Below are 22,501 nucleotides of genomic sequence, written 5' to 3' on the forward strand. Positions count from 1 at the left end.
TGTCATGCAAGATTACAACAGCAAGATGTGCGCGCACACTCTCCTTAACACGCAGACATGAAATCCTATCATGTTGTTCCATCTGTGAAACAGTGCTAGTTTACATCTGAAACCACAGTATGTATTTTTAGCTGAGAAGTGCTTAGGTCTGTACATCCTGGTGCGGATGAGCAACGCTGTGGTTAGAAGAGTAGTGTAGTAGCATTTCTGTTTTATTGCACTTATTGCACTTCTGTTTTATTGGCTTCCCAGGTTCTGACAACAGTACTGAAGAACTATACAAGCTAAGTGTGTGCTTGTGAGAACTTGGTTGTAAATAAGTGTGTGTGTGAAAAGTATGTGGGTAGCCAAGAGATGACTCGGCTTTAATGATTCAATGGTGAATTCTATAACACTAATGTTGTTAGCGCTACTCTGACGATTTTATCAGTAACATAGTTTAACAACTTAAAGTACATGACTTCTCACAAGCGAGGTAACAACGGCGCTGTTCGTGAAGAAAGTGAACTTCAAGTTTCACTATAACTAAAGTTAGAGACATTGCTGCCGAACACTTTTGAGAGACTCACAGAGGTAATCTCTCTCTTTCTCCCTCCCTCTCCTCTCATAACTTAGTTATTAACTGTAATAACTGTATTAACTGCATTAGTCTGCTATCAACGGCTCAAGCCTCCGTTACGGTTTTGGAATTAGCAAGGGAGGCATTGGAAGAGATGCGGAAGGAATAATCATACTCACAATAGCGATTTAAGTAGAAAAACCGGACGAATGCCTTGAAATATATCATCTGATCAATGTCTTGAGGTGTGGCAACCGTAGTATAAGCGGAATAATTGACTTCGGTCCGTTGAATTATTAGAAAAATAATGCACACCCGAGGTGTAGCGGCCACGAAGCGTGTGCATTATTTTTCTAATAATTCAACGGACCGTCGTCAATTATTCCTTACATATACACACACAGACATCCATATCAAGTAACTCTTAAATAATGACCCTGACCAACTGATATGATAAAGTATTAAAGTAAACATGAAATCGAAAATTGCTTTATATAATGTTTACTATTTACTGCAAGGCTCTCTTCATGGACTTTTTTTTAATGAGTCATGTGACATATCGCATATTACAAGGGAAAAAATTAAGAAAAAAAAAGTACAGTCTCCTCATGTAAGTGAACCCCATTCAGATGACTCCTCAACAATATTTATTTCTTAAAGGGTAAATTTAAATTAGAATAAGTAAAAATTAAATGAGCAAGTACTGAATGTCCCTTTAACAGATTTTTTTTAAAAGATGAAAAGAATGTAAAATGGGTCGTGAAAGACAATTCATGTTGACTTTATACTTTAAATACCCAACTAAAGAAAGCTGGCCCGATTGAGACCATTATCTCTGTGTTGACTAACAATGCTGCTCTATCCTTTTCTTTTGTGGATATTTCTTTTTTGGTGTTGTGCTTTAGATTTGAGCCCTTCACATCTGCTTTCAATTTTCTCTCTGCTATGTTTCAATCTGCTGAAAATTCTCTCGGAGGTTCTCACAGTGAAAAGAGAAGCATGGTCTCTTATGCCTTATAAACCTCTGGTCCACTATGGACCAGTCATGTCATGGTTACCGTCCAGTTCTTCTTAAAGTCTGAAATCTAAGCACTAGCTATGAAATAATTAAAAATGGAAAAAAAGATTTAATAAGTTTGTGTGTGTGTGTTACCTCTGTGCCAGTCTGGCTTTGGCTCTGATTCTGTGACTGCGCCTCATTTTCCTGCCCTCTAATGTCCAGTGAATCCATGCTGGACGCCGAGGCAGAGTTGATGCTTGACCTGGACGAATGACCGATGGATCGCACTTCCTGGTCACTGACCGTCCCAACCGATCCTGTGCGACGATGATGTGCGTTAGAAGGTGGGTGAGAGAGAGTTGCAGATGAATATGAGGAGGAAGATGACGAGGAAGATTCAGAAGTCTGCCTCGCCGCCTCGTCCATGCTCAGGGACGCCTTTTCTAGCTGAGCGGTTATATCATCCAGGGAGAAATTGGAGGCCAGGGGCCGTGACTGACTGCTGCCACCGCGTACGGTGGAGGCGGGAGAAGCTCTGGTGCTGCTGCTGGTGCTTCCTCCACTGCTGCCCCCTCCGGTTTGTTTGGTGCTGGACGAGCGGCCTGTGGGTCTCTGTCTAGATTTGCCATCTGAGGTCTTGCTCATGGGTTTGCCGATAGTGCTGAGCTCTTGCTCTATTGAACACAGGTCAGCCATGAGGGCGTCCAAATCCACTGTCTCGCCTTGGTTAATGGCTTCTATATACAGAGAGAACAATTTTAATTAATTTAATTACAACCCAAACTTTCAACGACTTTCAAATCACATGAGTCAATATTTTATTCACAATAGAACAGAGAACATAAATGTTTAAACAGATACATTTTACACTTTAATCCACTAAATGAGCTCATTTCAAATTTGGTGCCTGCTACAGGTCTCAAAAAAGTTGGCACGGGGGCAATAAAGGGCTGAAAAAGCAAGAAATTTTGAAAAGATTTAGCTGGGAGAACATCTAGCAACTAATTAAGTTAATTGACATCAGGTCTGTAACATGATTAGCTATAAAAGGGATGTCTTAGAGGCAGAGTCTCTCAGAAGTAAAGATGGGCAGAGACTCTCCAATCTGTGAAAGAGTGAGTAAAAAGATTGTGGAATACTTTAAAAACAACGTTCCTCAACTTCAAATTGCAAAGGATTTGCAAATCTCATCATCTACAATGCATAACATCAACAAAAGATTCAGAGAAACCTCTGTGCGTAAGGGACAAGGCCAAAGACCTTTGTTGGATGCCCATGGTCTTCGGGCACTCAGACGACACTGCATCACTCATCGGCATGATTCATTGACATTACTAAATGGGCCCAGGAATACTTCCAGAAACCACTGTTGGTAAACAGAATCCGCTGTGCCATCAGCAGATGCCAACTAAAGCTCTATCATTTAAAAAGGCAGCCATATGTGAACATGGTCCAGAAGCGCCGTTGTGTCCTGTGGACCAAGGCTCATTTAAAATGGACTGTTTCAAAGTGGAAAAGTGTTTTATGGTAAGATGAGTCCAAATTTGACATTCTTGTTGGAAATCACGGACGCTGTATCCTCCGAGCTAAAGAGGAGAGAGAGACCTTTCAGCGTGTTATCAGTGTTCAGTTCAAAAGCCAACATCTCTGATAGTATGGGGTGCATAAGTACATACGGTATGGGCAGCTTGCATGTTTTGGAAGACAATATGAATGCTGAAAGGTATATAAAAGGTTTTAGAGCAACATATGCTCCCCTCCAGACAACGTGTATTTCAGCAGGACAATGCAAAAACCACAAACTGCAGCTATTACAACAGCATGGCTTTGTAGTAGAAGAGTCCTGGTGCTGAATTGGCTTGCCTGCAGTCCAGATCTTTCACCTATAGAGAAAATTTGCCCCATCATTAAACGAAAAATACATCAAAGACGACCACGAACTCTTCAGCAGCTGGAAACCTATATCAGGCAAGAATGGGACCAAATTCTAACACCAAAACTCCAGAAACTCATAACCTCGATGCCCAGATGTCTTCAAACTGTTTTGAAAAGAAGAGGAGATGCTGCACCATGGTAAACATGCCCCCATCCCAACTATTTTGAGACCTGTAGCAGGCATCAAATTTGAAATGAGCTCATTTTTTATGATAAACATTTGTTATGTTATCTATGTTCTATTGTGAGTAAAATATTGGCTCTTGTGATTTGAAAGTCTTTTCATTTTCATTTTATTCAAATTTAAAAAACGTCCCAACATTTCCAGAATTCGGGTTGTAATTCAAGTATGCTACCGTTCACTGAAGACTGGAGTAATGGCTGCTGAAAATTCAGCTTTGCATAACAGGAATAAGTTACATTTTAAAATATATTACAATAGAAAACAGTTATTTTAAATTGGAATATTTCACATTATTACTGTTTGTACTGTGTTTCTGGTCAAATAAATGCAGCCTTGGTGAGCAAAAGAGAGTTCTTTCAAAAACATAAAAAGACCTGAAACTTTTCAACTGCAGTGTTTGTGCATGTTAAACTATAATTACAAGCATTCTGCTGTTATGCTGGTGGTTTAATGATAATCGACGAAAACTGCAGCATGCCGCAGCACCACCATATCAGATAGCATGTGAAGGCGTTTTGAGTGGGATTTTGAGTGATAATGAATGCTGAGTAATCAGAGGTGATGTGTGCCTGGGTGTAGTCTAACCGTTGATGTTGTACATAGAGAAACGGTAGGAGAAATTGGCAAGGTTTGTTTCCTGTCTGAGAGGAGCTTTCTGCACTTTCTCAGGACGCCCATCATCCAAACTCTACATTACAGAGAGACAGGGGAAGGTGATCAGGTAAGACGTGACAGACAAATCATAAACAATCATCAATACATCACATCAATACAATAAAAAAAAAATGAAGTATCTAAATTAGGTCTGTCAATTAATTAAAAATAGTAATAGAATACTAAATTCTGGCCGAAAATTATTTTTAATGTTATGGCCTCTAACTGATAAACAGCTGATATTAAAATGTTATACTATTTTGACTATAAGGCATCACATTATAATGTACAGTATGAAAAAACTTAGGCCTGTATATTAGTGACATTAGATCAGTGGTTCTCAAACTTTTTGATTCAACAAAGAAACTTATACAGGTTTGGAACAACATGAAGGCGAGTAAATGATGACAAAATTTTCATTTTTGGGTGAACTATTCCTTTAATTTACATGACATTTGTAGGTCTAGAAATATTTTAAAATCACTTTTAAAAGAAAATTACATATTCAGTTTCTGAAGACAGTTTCCAATAAAAATAAAATAAATAAATAAATACATACATAAAAATTATTATACATATAATGACCCTAGTCGCCTGGTTGAGAACCACTAAAGCAGATGATGAAAAGGTAATCTAATGTGAAAATAGAGAAAATGAGCATGTACAGTTAAATATACATTACTGACCTATACTGATACTAAAAAATTTAAATAAATCGCCAAACATATGACAGCTCAGATGGTAACATTTTATGCATCCCTAAAACGGAATTGATTACATTATTCAATATCTATATTTGCTGAGAAAATCCCAAAAGTTTAGATAATACATCATATTCAAGATATAATTCATCACAACATCACACTGAGTGACTGAGTGTAAGAGTGTCACCTGTGTGAGTTTGTCCAGTTCTCCCAACCAGGCACCAAACATCTTGTCTAGATCCTGGTCCTCCTTATCACTGTCTTCTTCAGCTGCATGGTCCAACTCATCATCTGATACCTGCTCCATATCTGCTGGGCACACACACACACAAACACACCACCTCAGTACATGATACAGTCAACAACAGACAGCCGCATGTCTAAACACACAGAACATCACAGATATTACAGCCTGCTGACAAAGAACCAACATTTCAAGAATGACTTGTTGGTCTTGAAGCGTCTTGTCAACACAATTAGGTGTTGATTCATTTGAAGGACGATGTACATCACAGGCTGACATGTTGATTGATTTCCACTTTTGTAACAGTATATGATTATATGATTTCTCTCTCCTTATCTCACATCATCATGAACACCATTGAATATTTCTTTTAAATGAGGGTTGTGATATGACACCTTCCAATCTGCATTTGACACTGCAATTCCAAAAGGACAATATCTGTCAGTCTGGCATATTTGAGAAAAACAAAAACCTTTTTTTCTTCATTATCTTTATGCATTTTCTGTCACACACCTCCACTGTTCATCTCTGTGTAAAGTAAGTCATTATTTCAAGGTTGCCTTCTGAGAGGGTGCGATGTGGTTGTTATAGTAACCTCAGCTCTGTCTCAAAGACTGGCATAGTTGCTATAGCAACCTTCTCTAGATCTCCCACTATCAGTTTTCACCCCCATAATTACCATGGTAAACCCTGCTGTATCTTCTACTGTGTTTCTTGTTCATTACTGTTCATTATTGCTCATTACGGACTAATGTGTCAACATTAATCAGAGCACTCCTAGGTTACTTATAAGTATTATACTTGTTACTCAAAATACACTGCATTAAGCACAAAGATAAACAAAACAACTTTGAGATTAATATTAATGTTTCAATGCAATGTAATCATATTTTAGATGAGAAATTGGAAACGCTGTAATGACACGAATGTTGGGTGTGTTAGTAATGACCTCATTAGAGTGGAGATTTGAGGGTGTAAGGCAGTGGTCACAACACAATGGAAACAAGCCACAGCACAACAGAAACAAGCTGGAAAAAAGCCACAACACAACTAAATAAGACCAACACAACGTGAACAAGCCGCAACACAACAAAATAAGCACAACAACAGAAACGAGCCACAACACAACGAAATAAACAACGGAAACAAATTGCAACACAATAAAATTAGCGCAACACAACAGAAACAAGCCACAAGACAACAAAATAAGCACAACACACGGAAACAAGATGCAATACAATGAAATTTGCGCAACACAATGGAAACAATGTGTTTTGTTGTGGCGATTTCATTGTGTTGTGGCAGTTTCATTGTGTTGTGCACTATAGGCTGAAAATAATGAAAATAATTAAGACATTAGATGTAACATACAACCCTAATATACACAACTGATAAGAAAAAACTAAGAAGAAACAGTTATTTCAACAACAACAACAACAAAACATTTTTTGAAATGTAACGCATTTTAAGGTTTGAAAGTGAAAAAGTGAAAGTGACGTGACATACGGCCAAGTATGGTGACCCATACTCGGAATTCGTGCTCTGCATTTATCCCATCCAAAGTGCACACACACAGTAGTGAACACACACACACACACAGTGAACACACACCCGGAGCAGTGGGCAGCCATTTATGCTGCGGCACCTGGGGAGCAGTTGGGGGTTCGGTGCCTTGCTCAAAGGCACCTTAGTCGTGGTACTGAGGGTGGAGAGAGCGCTGGACATTCACTTCCCCCACCTAATCCCAATCCCTGCTGGCCTGAGACTCGAACCCGCAACCTTTGGATTACGAGTCCGAATCTCTAACCATTAAGTCACGACTTCCCCACTTTGCATTGTACGGTTATTCACTGTAAATTATACATTCTTTTTCCACTTCCAAAACGGTATACTACTGTAAAATTACTTGTAATGTCCAATACAGTTGTTCACCGTATAGTAGGGGAACTTACCGTTAACCATTTAACAGGTTTTTACGGTAGCATTTTTACAGTCTTTTACCGTCAAAAGTCATTTTTTACAGTGTATGCAGCAGACTTGAAAGCAGACACAATGTTTTTTTTTTTTACATTTACATAGAAAATATTTTGATCAGAAATTAGAATAACATATTTGATATTCAATATTGCTGCTTAAGATACATTCCTTATCATTATCAATGTCGAAAACAGTGCTGCTTCATATTTCTGTGGAAACAAAAAGATTACTTTCTTCATTCTTTGATGAATAGAAAGTTCAAAAGAACATTTTGAATATACAAACCCGATTCCAAAAAAGTTGGGACACTGTACAAATTTTGAAGAAAAACAGAATGCAATGATGTGGAAGTTTCAAATTTCAATGTTTTATTCAGAATACAACATAGATGACATATCAAATCTTTAAACTGAGAAAATTTATCATTTTAAGGGAAAAATAAGTTTTTTTAAATTTCATGGCATCAACATCTCAAAAAAGTTGGGACAAGGCCATGTTTACCACTGTGTGGCATCCCCTCTTCTTTTTATAACAGTCTGCAAACGTCTGGGGACTGAGGAGACAAGTTGCTCAAGTTTAGGAATAGGAATGTTGTCCCATTCTTGTCTAATACAGGCTTCTAGTTGCTCAACTGTCTTAGGTCTTCTTTGTCGCATCTTCCTCTTTATGATGCGCCAAATGTTTTCTATGGATGAAAGATCTGGACTGCAGGCTGGCCATTTCAGTACCCGGATCCTCCTCCTCATGGCTGCCATGGTGTTGTAATTGATGCAGTATGTGGTCTGGCATTGTCATGTTGGAAAATGCAAGGTCTTCCCTGAAAGAGACAACGTCTGGATGGGAGCATATGTTGTTCTAGAACTTGGATATACCTTTCAGCATTGATGGTGCCTTTCCAGATGTGTAAGCTGTCCATGCCACACGCACTCATGCAACCCCATACCATCAGAGATGCAGGCTTCTGAACTGAGCGCTGATAACAACTTGGGTTGTCCTTGTCCTCTTTAGTCTGGATGACATTGCGTCCCGATTTTCCAAAAAGAACTTCAAATTTTGATTCGTCTGACCACAGAACAGTTTTCCACTTTGCCACAGTCCATTTTAAATAAGCCTTGGCCCAGAGAAAACGTCTGCGCTTCTGGATCATGTTTAGATATGGCTTCTTTTTTGACCTATCGAGTTTTAGCCGGCAACGGCGAATGGCACGTGGATTGTGTTCACCGACAATGTTTTCTGGAAGTATTCCTGAGCCCATGTTGTGATTTCCATTACAGTAGCATTCCTGTATGTGATGCAGTGCCGTCTAAGGGCCCGAAGATCACGGGCATCCAGTATGGTTTTCCGGCCTTGACCCTTACGCACAGAGATTGTTCAGATTCTCTGAATCTTTGGATATTATGCACTGTAGATGATGATAACTTCAAACTCTTTGCAATTTTTCTCTGAGAAACTCCTTTCTGATATAGCTCCACTATTTTTCGCCGCAGCATTGGGGGAATTGGTGATCTTCTTGCCATCTTGACTTCTGAGAGACACTGCCACTCTGAGAGGCTCTTTTTATACCCAATCATATTGCCAATTGACCTAAAGTTGCAAATTGGTCCTCCAGCTGTTCTTATTGCTACCTGTCCCAACTTTTTTGGAATGTGTAGCTCTCATGAAATCCAAAATGAGCCAATATTTGGCATGACATTTCAAAATGTCTCACTTTCAACATTTGATATGTTATCAATATTCTATTGTGAATAAAATCTAAAAGTTTGAGATTTGTAAATTATTGCATTCCTTTTTTATTCGTAATTTGTACAGAGTCCCAACTTTTTTGGAATCGGGTTTGTATTTTAAAAATATTTTGTAACATTATAAATTTATTTACTGTTACTTTTGATCAATTTAAATGCATCCTTGATAAAAAAAAAAAAAAAAAAAAAAAAAAAGTATAAATTTATATAAACAATTATTTGAACTAATGCATTTCTAACAGCTGATTAAATATGAGTAGTTACAGCGCTAAAATGAGTAAAAAGATCATGTGATTGGTTCTCCAGATGTTCTTGAGATTCGCTTAACTGCATAAATATTGTACCAACCCCATTTACTATCACTGTGAGAGCCTCTTCAGAATCAGTGTTTGGGTTAGGAGAGTCCTGGTGCCTTTGTTTTCTTACAATACATTCCAGCTGACATCCACTCTAATGGATCACTGGTCGGCAAGAGACACCAAACTGAACATTTTAACCATTACTATTATAAGATGGTTTCAGACACCCCTGGGTGAGCTGTATCTTCCAGTGTTTGCATATGCAAGTCCAGTGAGAAGATACAATCAGAGGCGGTTCAGTTCAACAAGGTGCTTAATTCAGTAGATCGAGTCTTGCAAATATATCATTCTAACCCCGTGCTCTGTCTCACCGCTTTCAGATCAGCAGGATGCTAATGATGCCTTCAGTCACTCTACTGCAAACGACCATGGTTCTGCATAATCAGTCAAGCACAAAGAGGATAAATAAAAAGAGAGAGAGAGGGAATGAGAGGGGAGAGTATGGGAAGGAGATTTTGCAAAATTATTGAACAGCAGAAAATGAAAATAAAAATAGGTGGAGATAGAGAACGAGAGCAGAGGGAAATTAGAGAGGTGTGTTATCTTGGCACCCTGTTGCTTAACAGATGCTGGTTTAGACTAAGCTCTGCTAAACTCTCTCACACACACAAAATGGTGAAGTACAAAATGTAGACAATAAATTCATCCTTCATATTTCATCTGCCACTACACACAATCTAAAAATCTGTGCTTTATTCTATGAAATGAATGCCTTTTATATTTTGTGATATTTTCAGACACTTCTATTAAATAAAGTATATCTGTATGTGCTAATTAACTGAACTGTGCCATTTAAAGCTTTATAATATATGAATAAACAAGTGTCTGTTGGGATGTTGTGACAGGGTGGAACAATGCAAAGCAAAATGGCTACTGTTCTACTTATGAAGGTTATGGCCTGCTGTCAGCAGTGAACAAAAAAAGCAGTAACCAAGCATCACGGACACAGTTTTACATGAAAATAAATGTTTTTATGCAACCAAGATAGGGTTTTTTAAAGAGAGTACAGTGACAATGTCTATTTCAAATAAATTAATCTTGTTCTTTTAAACTTACTGGCTTTGCATCATAGGTATAAATTACATTTTAACATATATTCGCAAACATATATATTTTTTAATGGTAATAATATATTAATAATAATAAATTAATAAATGCAGCCTTCATGAAACTCTTTGAATGGTAGTGTATTTAACACAAAATAAAATAAATGTTCTAAATAAATATGCTCATAATTCATAATTATGAAAATATATGTCAAGAATTCAAATCAGTGGATTGTTGTGCTGTTCTGTCAAGGCTCTCCCACCACCCTCCAGCAGCTGTTCTCTGGCTGACACACACACACACACACACACACACACATCTATGAGGCTAAATATGATAAGATATGCTGGCCAAGGAGGGGGACAGGAAAAGGAAGAGGGGTGAACAGGCTACCTCCCTTTTCCATGTGCACAGTCTCACTCTTTCAAACACACACAGACGGGTGTCAAAGCAGAACAATGACAAACACTACAGCTGCCACTCTTACCTCCCTGACCTCTTGCTTAAACACACACAAGTGGCATGTGTGCTAATGTTATTATTCATCCCTACCCAAACACATGACATATGGCAAAACACACACAACCCAGGGATCTGAGTGCTACTCAAATCTAATAAATCACTTTCCAGCAGATGCCAACTTCTGAATTAACTTAACACTTCAGCATAAAAAAGGAGAAATGTTTGTGTGTCTCCTCTCCAGACTTGAACAGTTAGATGCTATACTAAGCCGGTCACAATCATTAAAATATGCCTGACATAATTTGATAATTTATTTTGTTCATGTCAGTTACAATATAAGCTTAACAAAACGTAATATGACTTGGTGAGCAGTAGAGACTTTTTTCAAAAACAAAAAAAAGGAAAGAATTATTACAAACTTTTGACCTGGACTCTATATATTTGAATGTATGTAAAAATATATTCTTCATTTTGTTATCTCCAGAGTAAAGCCAAATGTAAAATACAAGTACTGAAATTAGTAAATTTGAATAACAAACACTTTTTGTCATTTTGTAGTGTCTAGACTGGTATTATATGTTGTACTAAAATAAACATATCTGGATTGAGATTTAAAACTTTCTATTGAACTTTTAATAAAATAATCCTGGTTGAGATGTGGGTCACCTGGGTCAGATATGACCACATGCATTTATGATCCACAGTTATGTTTTGACTTTTAAACAGTGTGATGCCACATTGGGTTGATCAGATAAATAGCAGAAAGACGACACTCTAAATTAGGGATGCAACGATAGCATTTTTTCAGAACCGATCCGATCCTGAAAATTCTGAGCATCTGCCGATACCGATCCAATCCGATACCAGTGCAGTTTTTCGATGTAGAATTTCTATACTTCTGTGTGTCTGTGTGTGTTACTCTTTTGTGTGTTAAACACAATCTACTACATATACAGGTCCTTTTCAAAAAATTAGCATATTGTGATAAAGTTCATTATTTTCTGTAATGTACTGATAAACATTAGACTTTCATATATTTTAGATTCATTACAACACAACTGAAGTAGTTCAAGCCTTTTATTGTTTTAATATTGATGATTTTGGCATACAGCTCATGAAAACCCAAAATTCCTATCTCAAAAAATTAGCATATCATGAAAAGGTTCTCTAAACGAGCTATTAACCTAATCATCTGAATCAACTAATTAACTCTAAACACCTGCAAAAGATTCCTGAGGCTTTTAAAAACTCCCAGCCTGGTTCATTACTCAAAACCGCAATCATGGGTAAGACTGCCGACCTGACTGCTGTCCAGAAGGCCATCATTGACACCCTCAAGCAAGAGGGTAAGACACAGAAAGAAATTTCTGAACGAATAGGCTGTTCCCAGAGTGCTGTATCAAGGCACCTCAGTGGGAAGTCTGTGGGAAGGAAAAAGTGTGGCAGAAAACGCAGCACAATGAGAAGAGGTGACCGGACCCTGAGGAAGATTGTGGAGAAGGACCGATTCCAGACCTTGGGGGACCTGCGGAAGCAGTGGACTGAGTCTGGAGAAGAAACATCCAGAGCCACCGTGTACAGGCGTGTGCAGGAAATGGGCTACAGGTGCCGCATTCCCCAGGTCAAGCCACTTTTGAACCAGAAACAGCGGCAGAAGCGCCTGACCTGGGCTACAGAGAAGCAGCACTGGACTGTTGCTCAGTGGTCCAAAGTACTTTTTTCGGATGAAAGCAAATTTTGCATGTCATTCGGAAATCAAGGTGCCAGAGTCTGGAGGAAGACTGGGGAGAGGGAAATGTCAAAATGCCTGAAGTCCAGTGTCAAGTACCCACAGTCAGTGATGCTGGTGTTGGTCCACTGTGTTTTATCAAGGGCAGGGTCAATGCAGCTAGCTATCAGGAGATTTTGGAGCACTTCATGCTTCCATCTGCTGAAAAGCTTTATGGAGATGAAGATTTCATTTTTCAGCACGACCTGGCACCTGCTCACAGTGCCAAAACCACTGGTAAATGGTTTACTGACCATGGTATTACTGTGCTCAATTGGCCTGCCAACTCTCCTGACCTGAACCCCATAGAGAATCTGTGGGATATTGTGAAGAGAAAGTTGAGAGACTGGATGAGCTTAAGGCCGCTATCGAAGCATCCTGGGCCTCCATAACACCTCAGCAGTGCCACAGGCTGATTGCCTCCATGCCACGCCGCATTGAAGCAGTCATTTCTGCAAAAGGATTCCCGACCAAGTATTGAGTGCATAACTGAACATAATTATTTGAAGGTTGACTTTTTTTTTTTGTATTAAAAACACTTTTCTTTTATTGGTCGGATGAAATATGCTAATTTTTTGAGATAGGAACTTTGGGTTTTCATGAGCTGTATGCCAAAATCATCAACATTAAAACAATAAAAGGCTTGAACTACTTCAGTTGTGTTGTAATGAATCTAAAATATATGAAAGTCTAATGTTTATCAGTACATTACAGAAAATAATGAACTATCACAATATGCTAATTTTTTGAAAAGGACCTGTAGATAACATCATTTTAATGAAAAATAACAAATGAAAAAATAATCATATGATAAAAAATACTATTATAAACTTGGTTTATAATACAGCAAAAGATACTCTAGAAAAATCATGGGTGCACAATAATTTTATAAAAACCTAGTGAAACATTTTTAATTACAATTAAAAGTGAATAAGTGTAGGACTAAATCTGGTGAAATTATACACATTGCTCTTTAAATTGTTGTAAAATACATTCATGAAAAAAACAAGCAAATACATTAACATATATATATATATATAGGCTACTATAAAATTAAAAGACATTTCTTTTAAATCTATAGCACAGTAATGAAGGCAGCAACATATGATAGATAGGACAGAACAAGAAAGACTATTAATAATCTTTCATTGAGATTCAAGATTCATTATTTGTCACATTAGGGATGTAACGATTACCGGTTTGACGATAAATCATGATAAAATTCCCCACGGTTAGTATTACCGTTTCATATTTTAATTATCATTAAAACCGTATTCGATTACCGCGATCTGAACAACTCACGATAAATAAATACTGTCCAGCATAAAGCAGAGTGTAACAGTGTCACGAGCGCACGGCAGCAGAGTTTCATTCTGAGTAAAAACAGGGCGGAAAAGCTGGGAGGTTTTAAAAGAGTGCTGTGTACTGTCAATTTATAATATTATGGATGTAAAAGTACAAGCCAGTAATGCCTGTGAAGTAATATGTTAGCGTAGCACACAATCTTATACAGCTAGTCAGCTAACTGTGTTCTGTAGCATCTGCGCTATGTTGCTAAAACTATCTTTTGGATTTAATGTAATTATTTCTCACATCCAAGTTCCAGGTTATAATATGCAAAAGTCTAAAAATTAATCTCTTAATTTAACAATAAGTAGTGAAACTTGCCCAAAGTAAAGGCTTAATCATGTAAAAAACGCACATTTAAGGGGCTCCTCTCTGGGAAGTCGTGGCCTAATGGTTAGAGAGTTGGACTTGTAATCCAAAGGTTGCGGGTTCAAGTCTCGGGCTGGCAGGAATTGTAGGTGGGGGGAGTGAATGTCCAGCGCTCTCTCCACCCTCAATACCACGACTGAGGTGCCCTTGAGCAAGGCACCGAACCCCTAACTGCTCCCCGGGCGCCGCAGCATAAATGGCTGCCCACTGCTCCGGGTGTGTGTTCACGGTGTGTGTGTGTTCACTGCTGTGTGTGTGCACGTTGGATGGGTTAAATGCAGAGCACGAATCCGAGTATGGGTCACCATACTTGGCTGAATGTCACTTCACTTCACTCTTTTGGTGAAAGTTTTTAGACAGCTTTCAAAATGGTCCCCAGACAGTGTGAACACATGGAGACTCATATCTCAGTGTGCAATGATCTGATTGACTTCAAATTATAGGAGGTATGTAGTAACAACCACATCAATTGGTTAAGATATTAAGTAGGAAAATATTTTTTTTCTTTTTATAATCTGAGCTCAAAAATTAAAGTGTGCTTAATGGGTACGTGAGCTTAATAGTATACGTTTACCCTATATGTACTGTATGCATGTATGTATGAGTAAGAGTTCATATGCAAAAGCCTCTAAGTGCAATCTGAAATTTTCTTCTAAAATTAGAATATTCTTGAGCAACTCTTCTCATTCACATATACATATATACATATATATATACTAGGGGTCGACCGATTATCGACCTGGCCGATTATTGGCACCGATATTAAGCATTTTTATAATAATCGGCATCGGTCATTTTCAAAACCGATGTGCCGATAAAATTATTTAATTATGAAACGCGCTATTTGGCTCTGATGCAGCCTGTCGGAACTCACCACTCTGTGGCCTAGAGCAGTCTCCGCCCACCACGCATCTGATTTGTTGAGAGTCAGGAGTCTGACCAATCAACGTGGAAGACTAAAGGCACTCTCACACCGAAAGCGCTTGCTAACTGGAGCTGCTTCACGCATCAGTTATCTCTCAAAGGCAGCAGCAGACCTTGCACAAGTTGCAATAAATTACAATCCACTACACTGAAGTTGTAAAAACCTCAATATTATCTATTTATGGTTTCCGAGATGGGGGAAACGCAAGGGGAATCGCGGAATCCAGTCATATAAATGGAATTTACTGTATAACGCGGAGTCACGGAATTAGTCAAAGTTTGGATGAATTAATCAAAAGTAGGTCAGTACACTTAAATCGACTCATGATATGGACTATCTGTAAACATTAAGCTGCTAAAAGACTATTTAAATATGAATTCTGCATGTTCGGCGTGTCTCTGTATATGTGAAAGGCACAGACGCGCGGTTTTGACACACACACACACACACACACTGAAGTGCGCGACGCTTGCGGTGTTTTCTGCATCTGCCGTCTCACTAAATGAAGACATAAATACATGAACATCATCCCCAGAACTGCTCTGAGAGTTACTTCATGAGCATTTGACTGTTTCGTTTGAGTAAAACGATCGTCATATCATAAATAGGCTAAAGAAACTTTAGAGGTCCTGACGGCAACCCGTCAAAATAAAAGTTCGGTTTATTTACTAATGCTACTACAATTATTACAACTTTTGTTTAAAAGAACAATCACACAATACGCTATTTCTTACATGTTTTAATTTTAATAGTAAACCCATTTGTTTGCCAAAAAATAGAGTTCAACTCTCATTTGATTAAAAGATAAATTAAATTAATGTTTTATGCCTTCATTTGCACTGCTCTGTAAATGAAAACTAATGGAAATTACTGTCACATAGGCCAAGACTAAGATGCTGTCACATAGGCCAAGATTAAGATGCTGTCACATAGGCCAAGATTAAGTTACTGTCACATAGGCCAAGATTAGGATGACGGAAATTGGGACATTTCAATAGGCTATTGAACCAAGTGAGCCTATAACAGGCTATTAGTGTTATAGTTTCATTAAAATAGTTGCGGTCTTCTTCGCAACTTCTACAATGGAGCTATGAAGACAATTAAATTATTTACACGTATTATATACATTGCGCTTTTTAAATTAATCAACTGATGTGCATTAGATGATGAATTGAATAGTCACCTCTTGTAGGTTATGATTTAGTCAACCGAAAATAATTAATGAAGAATTATGAGAGGTTATGCTATTACACATACATTTCTAACATGTAAATTATTGAAGCCAAATACTTACATTTTCCCAAGCTGTTTAGCTTTAGTATTTAGTATTCATAGGCTTAATCATGAAGCATACAGTGGCCCCACTTTTAACTCTCTCTTTATATATTACCCTTATTGTAGATGGATGCATGGGGGAAGACAAGAGTAAGAAGTGCAACCAACACTAGGGAAGGCCGTTTTTGTCAGAGCCCTTGTTATTCTTAATTTTGACATTCATTTTCATTTTTACACCAGACATATATATCGGTTCAATATATCGGTTATCGGTCTACTTGGTCTGTAATAATCGGTATCGGCATCGGCCCTGAAAAACACATATCGGTCGACCCCTAATATATACACACATACACAAACACACACGTACATCTCAAAAAATTTGAATATCATGAAAAAGGTCAATATTTTTTGTCACTCATTTCAGAAAGTGAAACCCATACATTATATAGATCCATTACACAGAGTGAAATATTTCAAGCCTTTATTTCTTGAAATTTTGATGATGATGGCTTACAGATAATGAAAACAAAAAATTCTGTGTCTCAGAAAATTAGAATATTACATAAGATCAATAAAAAAAAAGGATATTTTAAACAAATGTCAGGCTTCTGAAAAGTATGTTCATTTCTATGCACTCAATACTTGGTTGGGCCTCCTTTTGCATGAATTACTGCATCAATGCGGTGTGGCATGGAGGCAATCAGCCTGTGGCACTGCTCAGGTGTAATGGAAGCCCAGGTTGCTTTGATGGCGGCCTTCAGGTCATCTGCATTGTTGGGTCTGGTGTCTCTCATCTTCCTCTTGACAATACCCCATAGATTCTCTATGGGGTTCAGGTCAGGCGAGTTTGCTGGCCAATCAAGCACAGTAACACCATGGTCATTGAACCAGCTTTTGGTACCTTTGGCAGTGTGGGCAGGTGCCAAGTCCTGCTGGAAAATGAAATCAGCATCTCCATAAAGCTTGTCAGCAGAAGGAAGCATGAAGTGCTCTAAAATTGCCTGGTAGATGGCTGCGTTGACTGTAGACTTCAGAAAACACAGTGGACCAACACCAGCAAATGACATGGCAGTCCAAATCATCACAGACTGTGGAAACTTCACACTGGACTTCAAGCAACATGGATTCTGTGCCTCTCCACTCTTCCTCCAGACTCTGGGACCTTGATTTCCAAATTAAATGCAAAATTGACTTTCATCTGAAAAGAGGACTTTGGACCACTGATCAACAGTCCAGTTCTTTTTCTCCACAGCCCAGGTAAGACGCTTCTGTCATTGTCTCTGGTTCAGAAGTGGCTTGGTTGCCCTTTTCCTGAAGACATCTGAGCATGGTGACTCTTGATGCACTGACCCCAGCTTCAGTCCACTCCTTGTGAAACTCTCCCAAGTGTTTGAATCAGCTTTGCGGTCATCTCTGTTGCTTGTGCACCTATTCCTACCCAAATTCTTCCTTCCAGTCAACTTTGCATTTAATATGCTTTGATACAGCACTCTGTAAACAGCCACAGCTTTCAGTAATGACCCTCTGTGACTTACCCTCTTTGTGGAGGGCGTCAATGTTCGTCTTCTGGATCATTGCCAAGTCAGCAGTCTTCCCCATTATTGTGGCTTCAAAGAACAAGAGATACCCGGAATTTATACTGTAGGGATGGTCATTAATTGAAACTGAAATATAAATATTCTAATATTTTGAGATACTGATTTTTGACTTTCATGAGCTGTAAGCTCTAATCATCAAAATTAAAACAAAAACTTTTGAAATGTTTTACTTTACATGCAATGAATCTAAAATATATGAAAGTTTAACATTTTGAAAGAAGTTGCAAGAAAAACTTTCACGATATTCAAATTTTTTGAGATGTACCTGTATGTGTGTATATATATATATATATATATATATATATATATATATATATATATATATATATATATATATATATATATATATATTATACACACACACACACACACATACATATATATATAAAATAAAAATATTATGGTTGAGGCCTGGTGATTAGTTATAAACTAGAAAGTAGAATTAATCATTATTAACTTGCAGAGTGACAAATGAAGCATCTGGAGCTGAAGACACTTTCAAATCCATCATCACTCAGTGTAAAGGTCAGCTGAACGCAGCTCACACCCTAAACAGAAATAGCATTATACCGCGTGCTGAGCAATTGTGAAGCTCTGAAAATATCCTCAATTAAAACATTAGATTATTGTATGTGTGTCATGGCAGATGGTCTCTGAGAGAAAATGGCATATGACAACATTCCTGTATAGTGCAGAGAGAGAGAAAAAAAATGAAGCATCTTAAGAGCAGAGTGAAATAGAGGACAGTGAGAGAGGAGAATGCAACCTGAGGGACTCCTCTATTTAGCACACAGTCACACACAAGCACAGTTAAAAAACCAGCATGCAAGACATTCATAAAACATATTAAGAATGTTTACTCACACTAGCTGATTCACCACTTTTTTTGACTGCTCACCGTTTTCCTCTGCCTCACTCACACAAACACTGCTATGTGTAATCTATCATCAAGTCCTGAGCTGATGTATTTGCTGAATCAGAGAATGACTCCGTAATTGCAGTGAATTCTAAAATAAGCCCAAAAAACACTCTGTGAGGGGATGACTTCACACACATCTTTTTGATATATTTGATCCAGTATATTTTAAAGAATCACATGCAGGAACTGATGTGACTTAGTAGCTGTTGACAATGTACAGTATATGGATTTACTGATGATCTCCTCCATTTTCATCTTTAAATCTCACTAAAAATTATCAACAGATTTAATTTAGGCATTTATTCACATTTAAAAATTCAGTAATGCACAACAAATATGGTAAACAGAAGCTCAGACGTGATGACAATAAAATCCTATAATAAATCTGTTTGCGCATATGGACTTTAACAATGTCTTCTGGTCTTTTTATTCAAAGCTTGAAAATATTGATTATATAGACTTCCAATAAATGAAAAATACATTTGTGTTTTGAAGATGAACAGAAGGCAAGGCAAGGCAAGTTTATTTATATAGCACATTTCATACACAGTGGTAATTCAAAGTGCTTTACATAAAAGAAAGTGAAGTAGACATTAAAATCAATAAAAACATGGAAATAAAAATAATAAAAACAAAGAATTTTAAAATGATATAGAAAATGATATCATATATATAGAAGACAAATTACACACTTTCATTTTTGGGTGAACTATCCCAAGCAGAGCTAAAGTGATAAAAACAATGTTTTTGTTAGTATTAGTGTATTTTATTAACATTTTTTTAAATATTCTTGAGTAAGAACCATGCTACTGCTACTGTTATAATAACATCATAAACAGGGGTGCACATAAGTTTTTCAGCCTGGTTCTCATATGAGAACCTGGAGATTTGGTTTGGTCCTCACACGGGCCATGGCATGTGTGTGACCCATAACATATAACTAAAAAAAAAATTAATAATAGTGATAATATTATTGCACTTTATTTAGGCCTAGTTTAAAATAATAATAATAATAATAAACTAAATAATCAAGTGTGATACTCCCTTTTTATTTAAAATTTTTTAAAAAGGGAGTATTACATACAAATACAATTATTTTTAGTAAACTTAAAAATAAAATGCAAATTTTTTATCATCATTTTCATTATTATTATTATTATTTGAATTAGAATTTTCATCATTTTAAAATTCAAACGTAAAATCAGCGAGCTATTATTTTGGCGGGTTGCCAGCAAGTAGTAGTACATTTTGCTTCTGGGAATAGTGCTGCTGATGGAAGAGCGTCAGTGAATGAAATGTCACAGTTTTGCTTTGAAAACGGCAGCGGCTAGCCTAGATTATGCTTTCAGTTTGAATAGAATTTTTATACAGTACAGTTCGTCGATCTAAAATTGTAACTGTACAATAACAGCTGTCATCCATGTCGGTACGCAAATGCGCTGTCAGAACTTATTTACACAGCATCACCTAATTTCCTTTTCATCAGAACAGATCTTGTTTGAATCATAGGAAATAGACAGATAAGGCACATATAGAGGGAAAGGTAGTAGAAGAGAGAGAGAGAGAGAGAGAGAGAGAGAGAGAGAGAGAGAGAAAGAGAGAGAGAGGAAAATAATTGTGAGAAACACTTGACATGCCGTCTTAAGACATTTCATTACGGTGTGGATTGATTCTGAGTCAGCACTTCACGTCATATCCTTTGGCTATCCAAATGGCACAAAAAGCACACACCCGCACAGCCAGTGGCCTAGTGAAAGAGCTCCTTTCATACAGGAGCTGCACAAGTCCAAAGTTCACCAGGGAAAAGGTGTGTCGTTTTCCATAGTCTGACCTTCACTCTGTCTGACACAGCGAGCCAAAATATTCAAGCAACAAGGAAGATCTTAAACACCAACTTCACTGACACATAATCATATAAGCTTGTGCCAATACTGTAGAATCTACAGACATCCCAGCTGACTAAAAAAAGGTTGTCACAACATCCCCTGAATGTCCAAGAACATCTTTATGTAGAGTTCTTTACTCCACCCAAAAATGAAATTCTCTCATAATTTACTCATCCTCATGCCGCCCCAAATGTATACGACTTACTTTCTGCTGTAGAAGACAAATTAAGATTATTAGAAAAAGCATGTTGTGAAACTTGCGTAAGTGATGGTCCTCTCACTCATCGTGCAAGTTTCACATCGAGCGTGAACTCAACCTGCATTTGACAGTTAGTCAGAAACTATGGTTTATTCAAAAAGTTTAAAACATTAGTATTTTTCTTACCAACACCTATCATTTTAGCTTTAGAGGACACTAATTCATCAACTGGAGTCATACGGATTATGCTATTTTGTGTGGTTTTTGAAAACTTTGAAGAACCTGTCCATTTGCATTATATGGAGTCACAAAGATGGATTATTTTCCTAAAAATAATGTTTGTGTTCCACTGATGAAAGAAAGTCATATACATCTGGGATGATATAAGATTAAGAAAATTAAGACAGAATTAAATTTTTTTGTTGGAGTATCTCTTTAACCATTAAAAGGACGTTTAGAGGACTTTAGGGGACAGTTGTTCCCAGATATGATCATTTAGGGTTGAAACAAGGATATTTGCTAACTTTTCACCAAAATTAACCAAATGGTGACCCAAGTCGACATTAGGAGAAGAATATTAACAACTATATTTTAATGGTGGGATGTTTTGTCATATTTTGTGCTTAACAGTTGTGTTTACTATGAACTGTTTTATGGAAAAAATCTATATAATTTTTAGTTCCACTGAAGAAAGTAGTCATATGGGTTTAGAATAATATAAGGGTGCAACAAGCAAAAGTGTCCAATAATGAGGGTTACTGAGATAAAGTGAGTATAGTGAGCTGGTCATATAATCTTAATATGTCAGCTCCTGTGAGGCAACCTGCTCATTTGAAACAATTTTCCTCATCTTACATCAGAGCTTTTGATGCAAGTCTTAAAACAGAGTCTGCATAATGAATCCTCTCTGTGCTGAGTTCAGAATCATCAACAAGTTTGATTGGTCTTTAAAAACAGACTTGGTATGCGATTTTTGTTTTTCTTCAATGGAAGAGTAAAAGTAGATTAAAGTGGTTCCATGAGCTGTATCCTCCAGATGTTCTACTCTGCTATTCTCCATCTGTATATATCAGTCACATTCTGGCTCAAACAAAAACCAAAGGCACATGTTTACGGATAGTGCTGACTGGCAGGTATCTCTTTTTAAATCTCTTTGCTCTGTGTGTGTGCGTAAGTGTCTGAAATACGCGTGTATAGCTTCAGGGCAAGATGAGCAAGCAATCCCCATTACTGCGGTCCCAGGTGGCTTGACATGTGAAGTCAAAAGTCATACTGCACCATGCAAAAAAAAAATAAAAATAAAAAAAATCACCTGCAACGTACTGCAGAGTCTGATAATGATACA

At 37.5% G+C, this 22,501-nt stretch overlaps 1 protein-coding gene across 2 annotated transcripts in view; it reads right to left on the reverse strand.

The window, feature by feature from the left end:
• Positions 1–22,501, reverse strand: part of LOC306873454 (ras-associated and pleckstrin homology domains-containing protein 1-like) — a 69,068-nt gene that overhangs the window by 19,734 nt on the left and 26,833 nt on the right. For both annotated transcript variants that reach the window (XM_079422763.1, XM_079422762.1), the window contains exons 2-4: positions 5,224–5,345; positions 4,264–4,366; positions 1,713–2,296 (exon numbers count right to left, since the gene is read on the reverse strand). In XM_079422763.1, the coding sequence (XP_079278889.1) occupies positions 1,713–2,296; positions 4,264–4,366; positions 5,224–5,343 (807 nt within the window). In that variant the 5' untranslated portion in view covers positions 5,344–5,345. The remainder of the gene's footprint in view (positions 1–1,712; positions 2,297–4,263; positions 4,367–5,223; positions 5,346–22,501) is intronic.

Source organism: Barbus barbus (assembly GCF_936440315.1).
Source record: "Barbus barbus genome assembly, chromosome: 8".
In the NCBI taxonomy this organism is placed as follows: domain Eukaryota; kingdom Metazoa; phylum Chordata; class Actinopteri; order Cypriniformes; family Cyprinidae; genus Barbus; species Barbus barbus.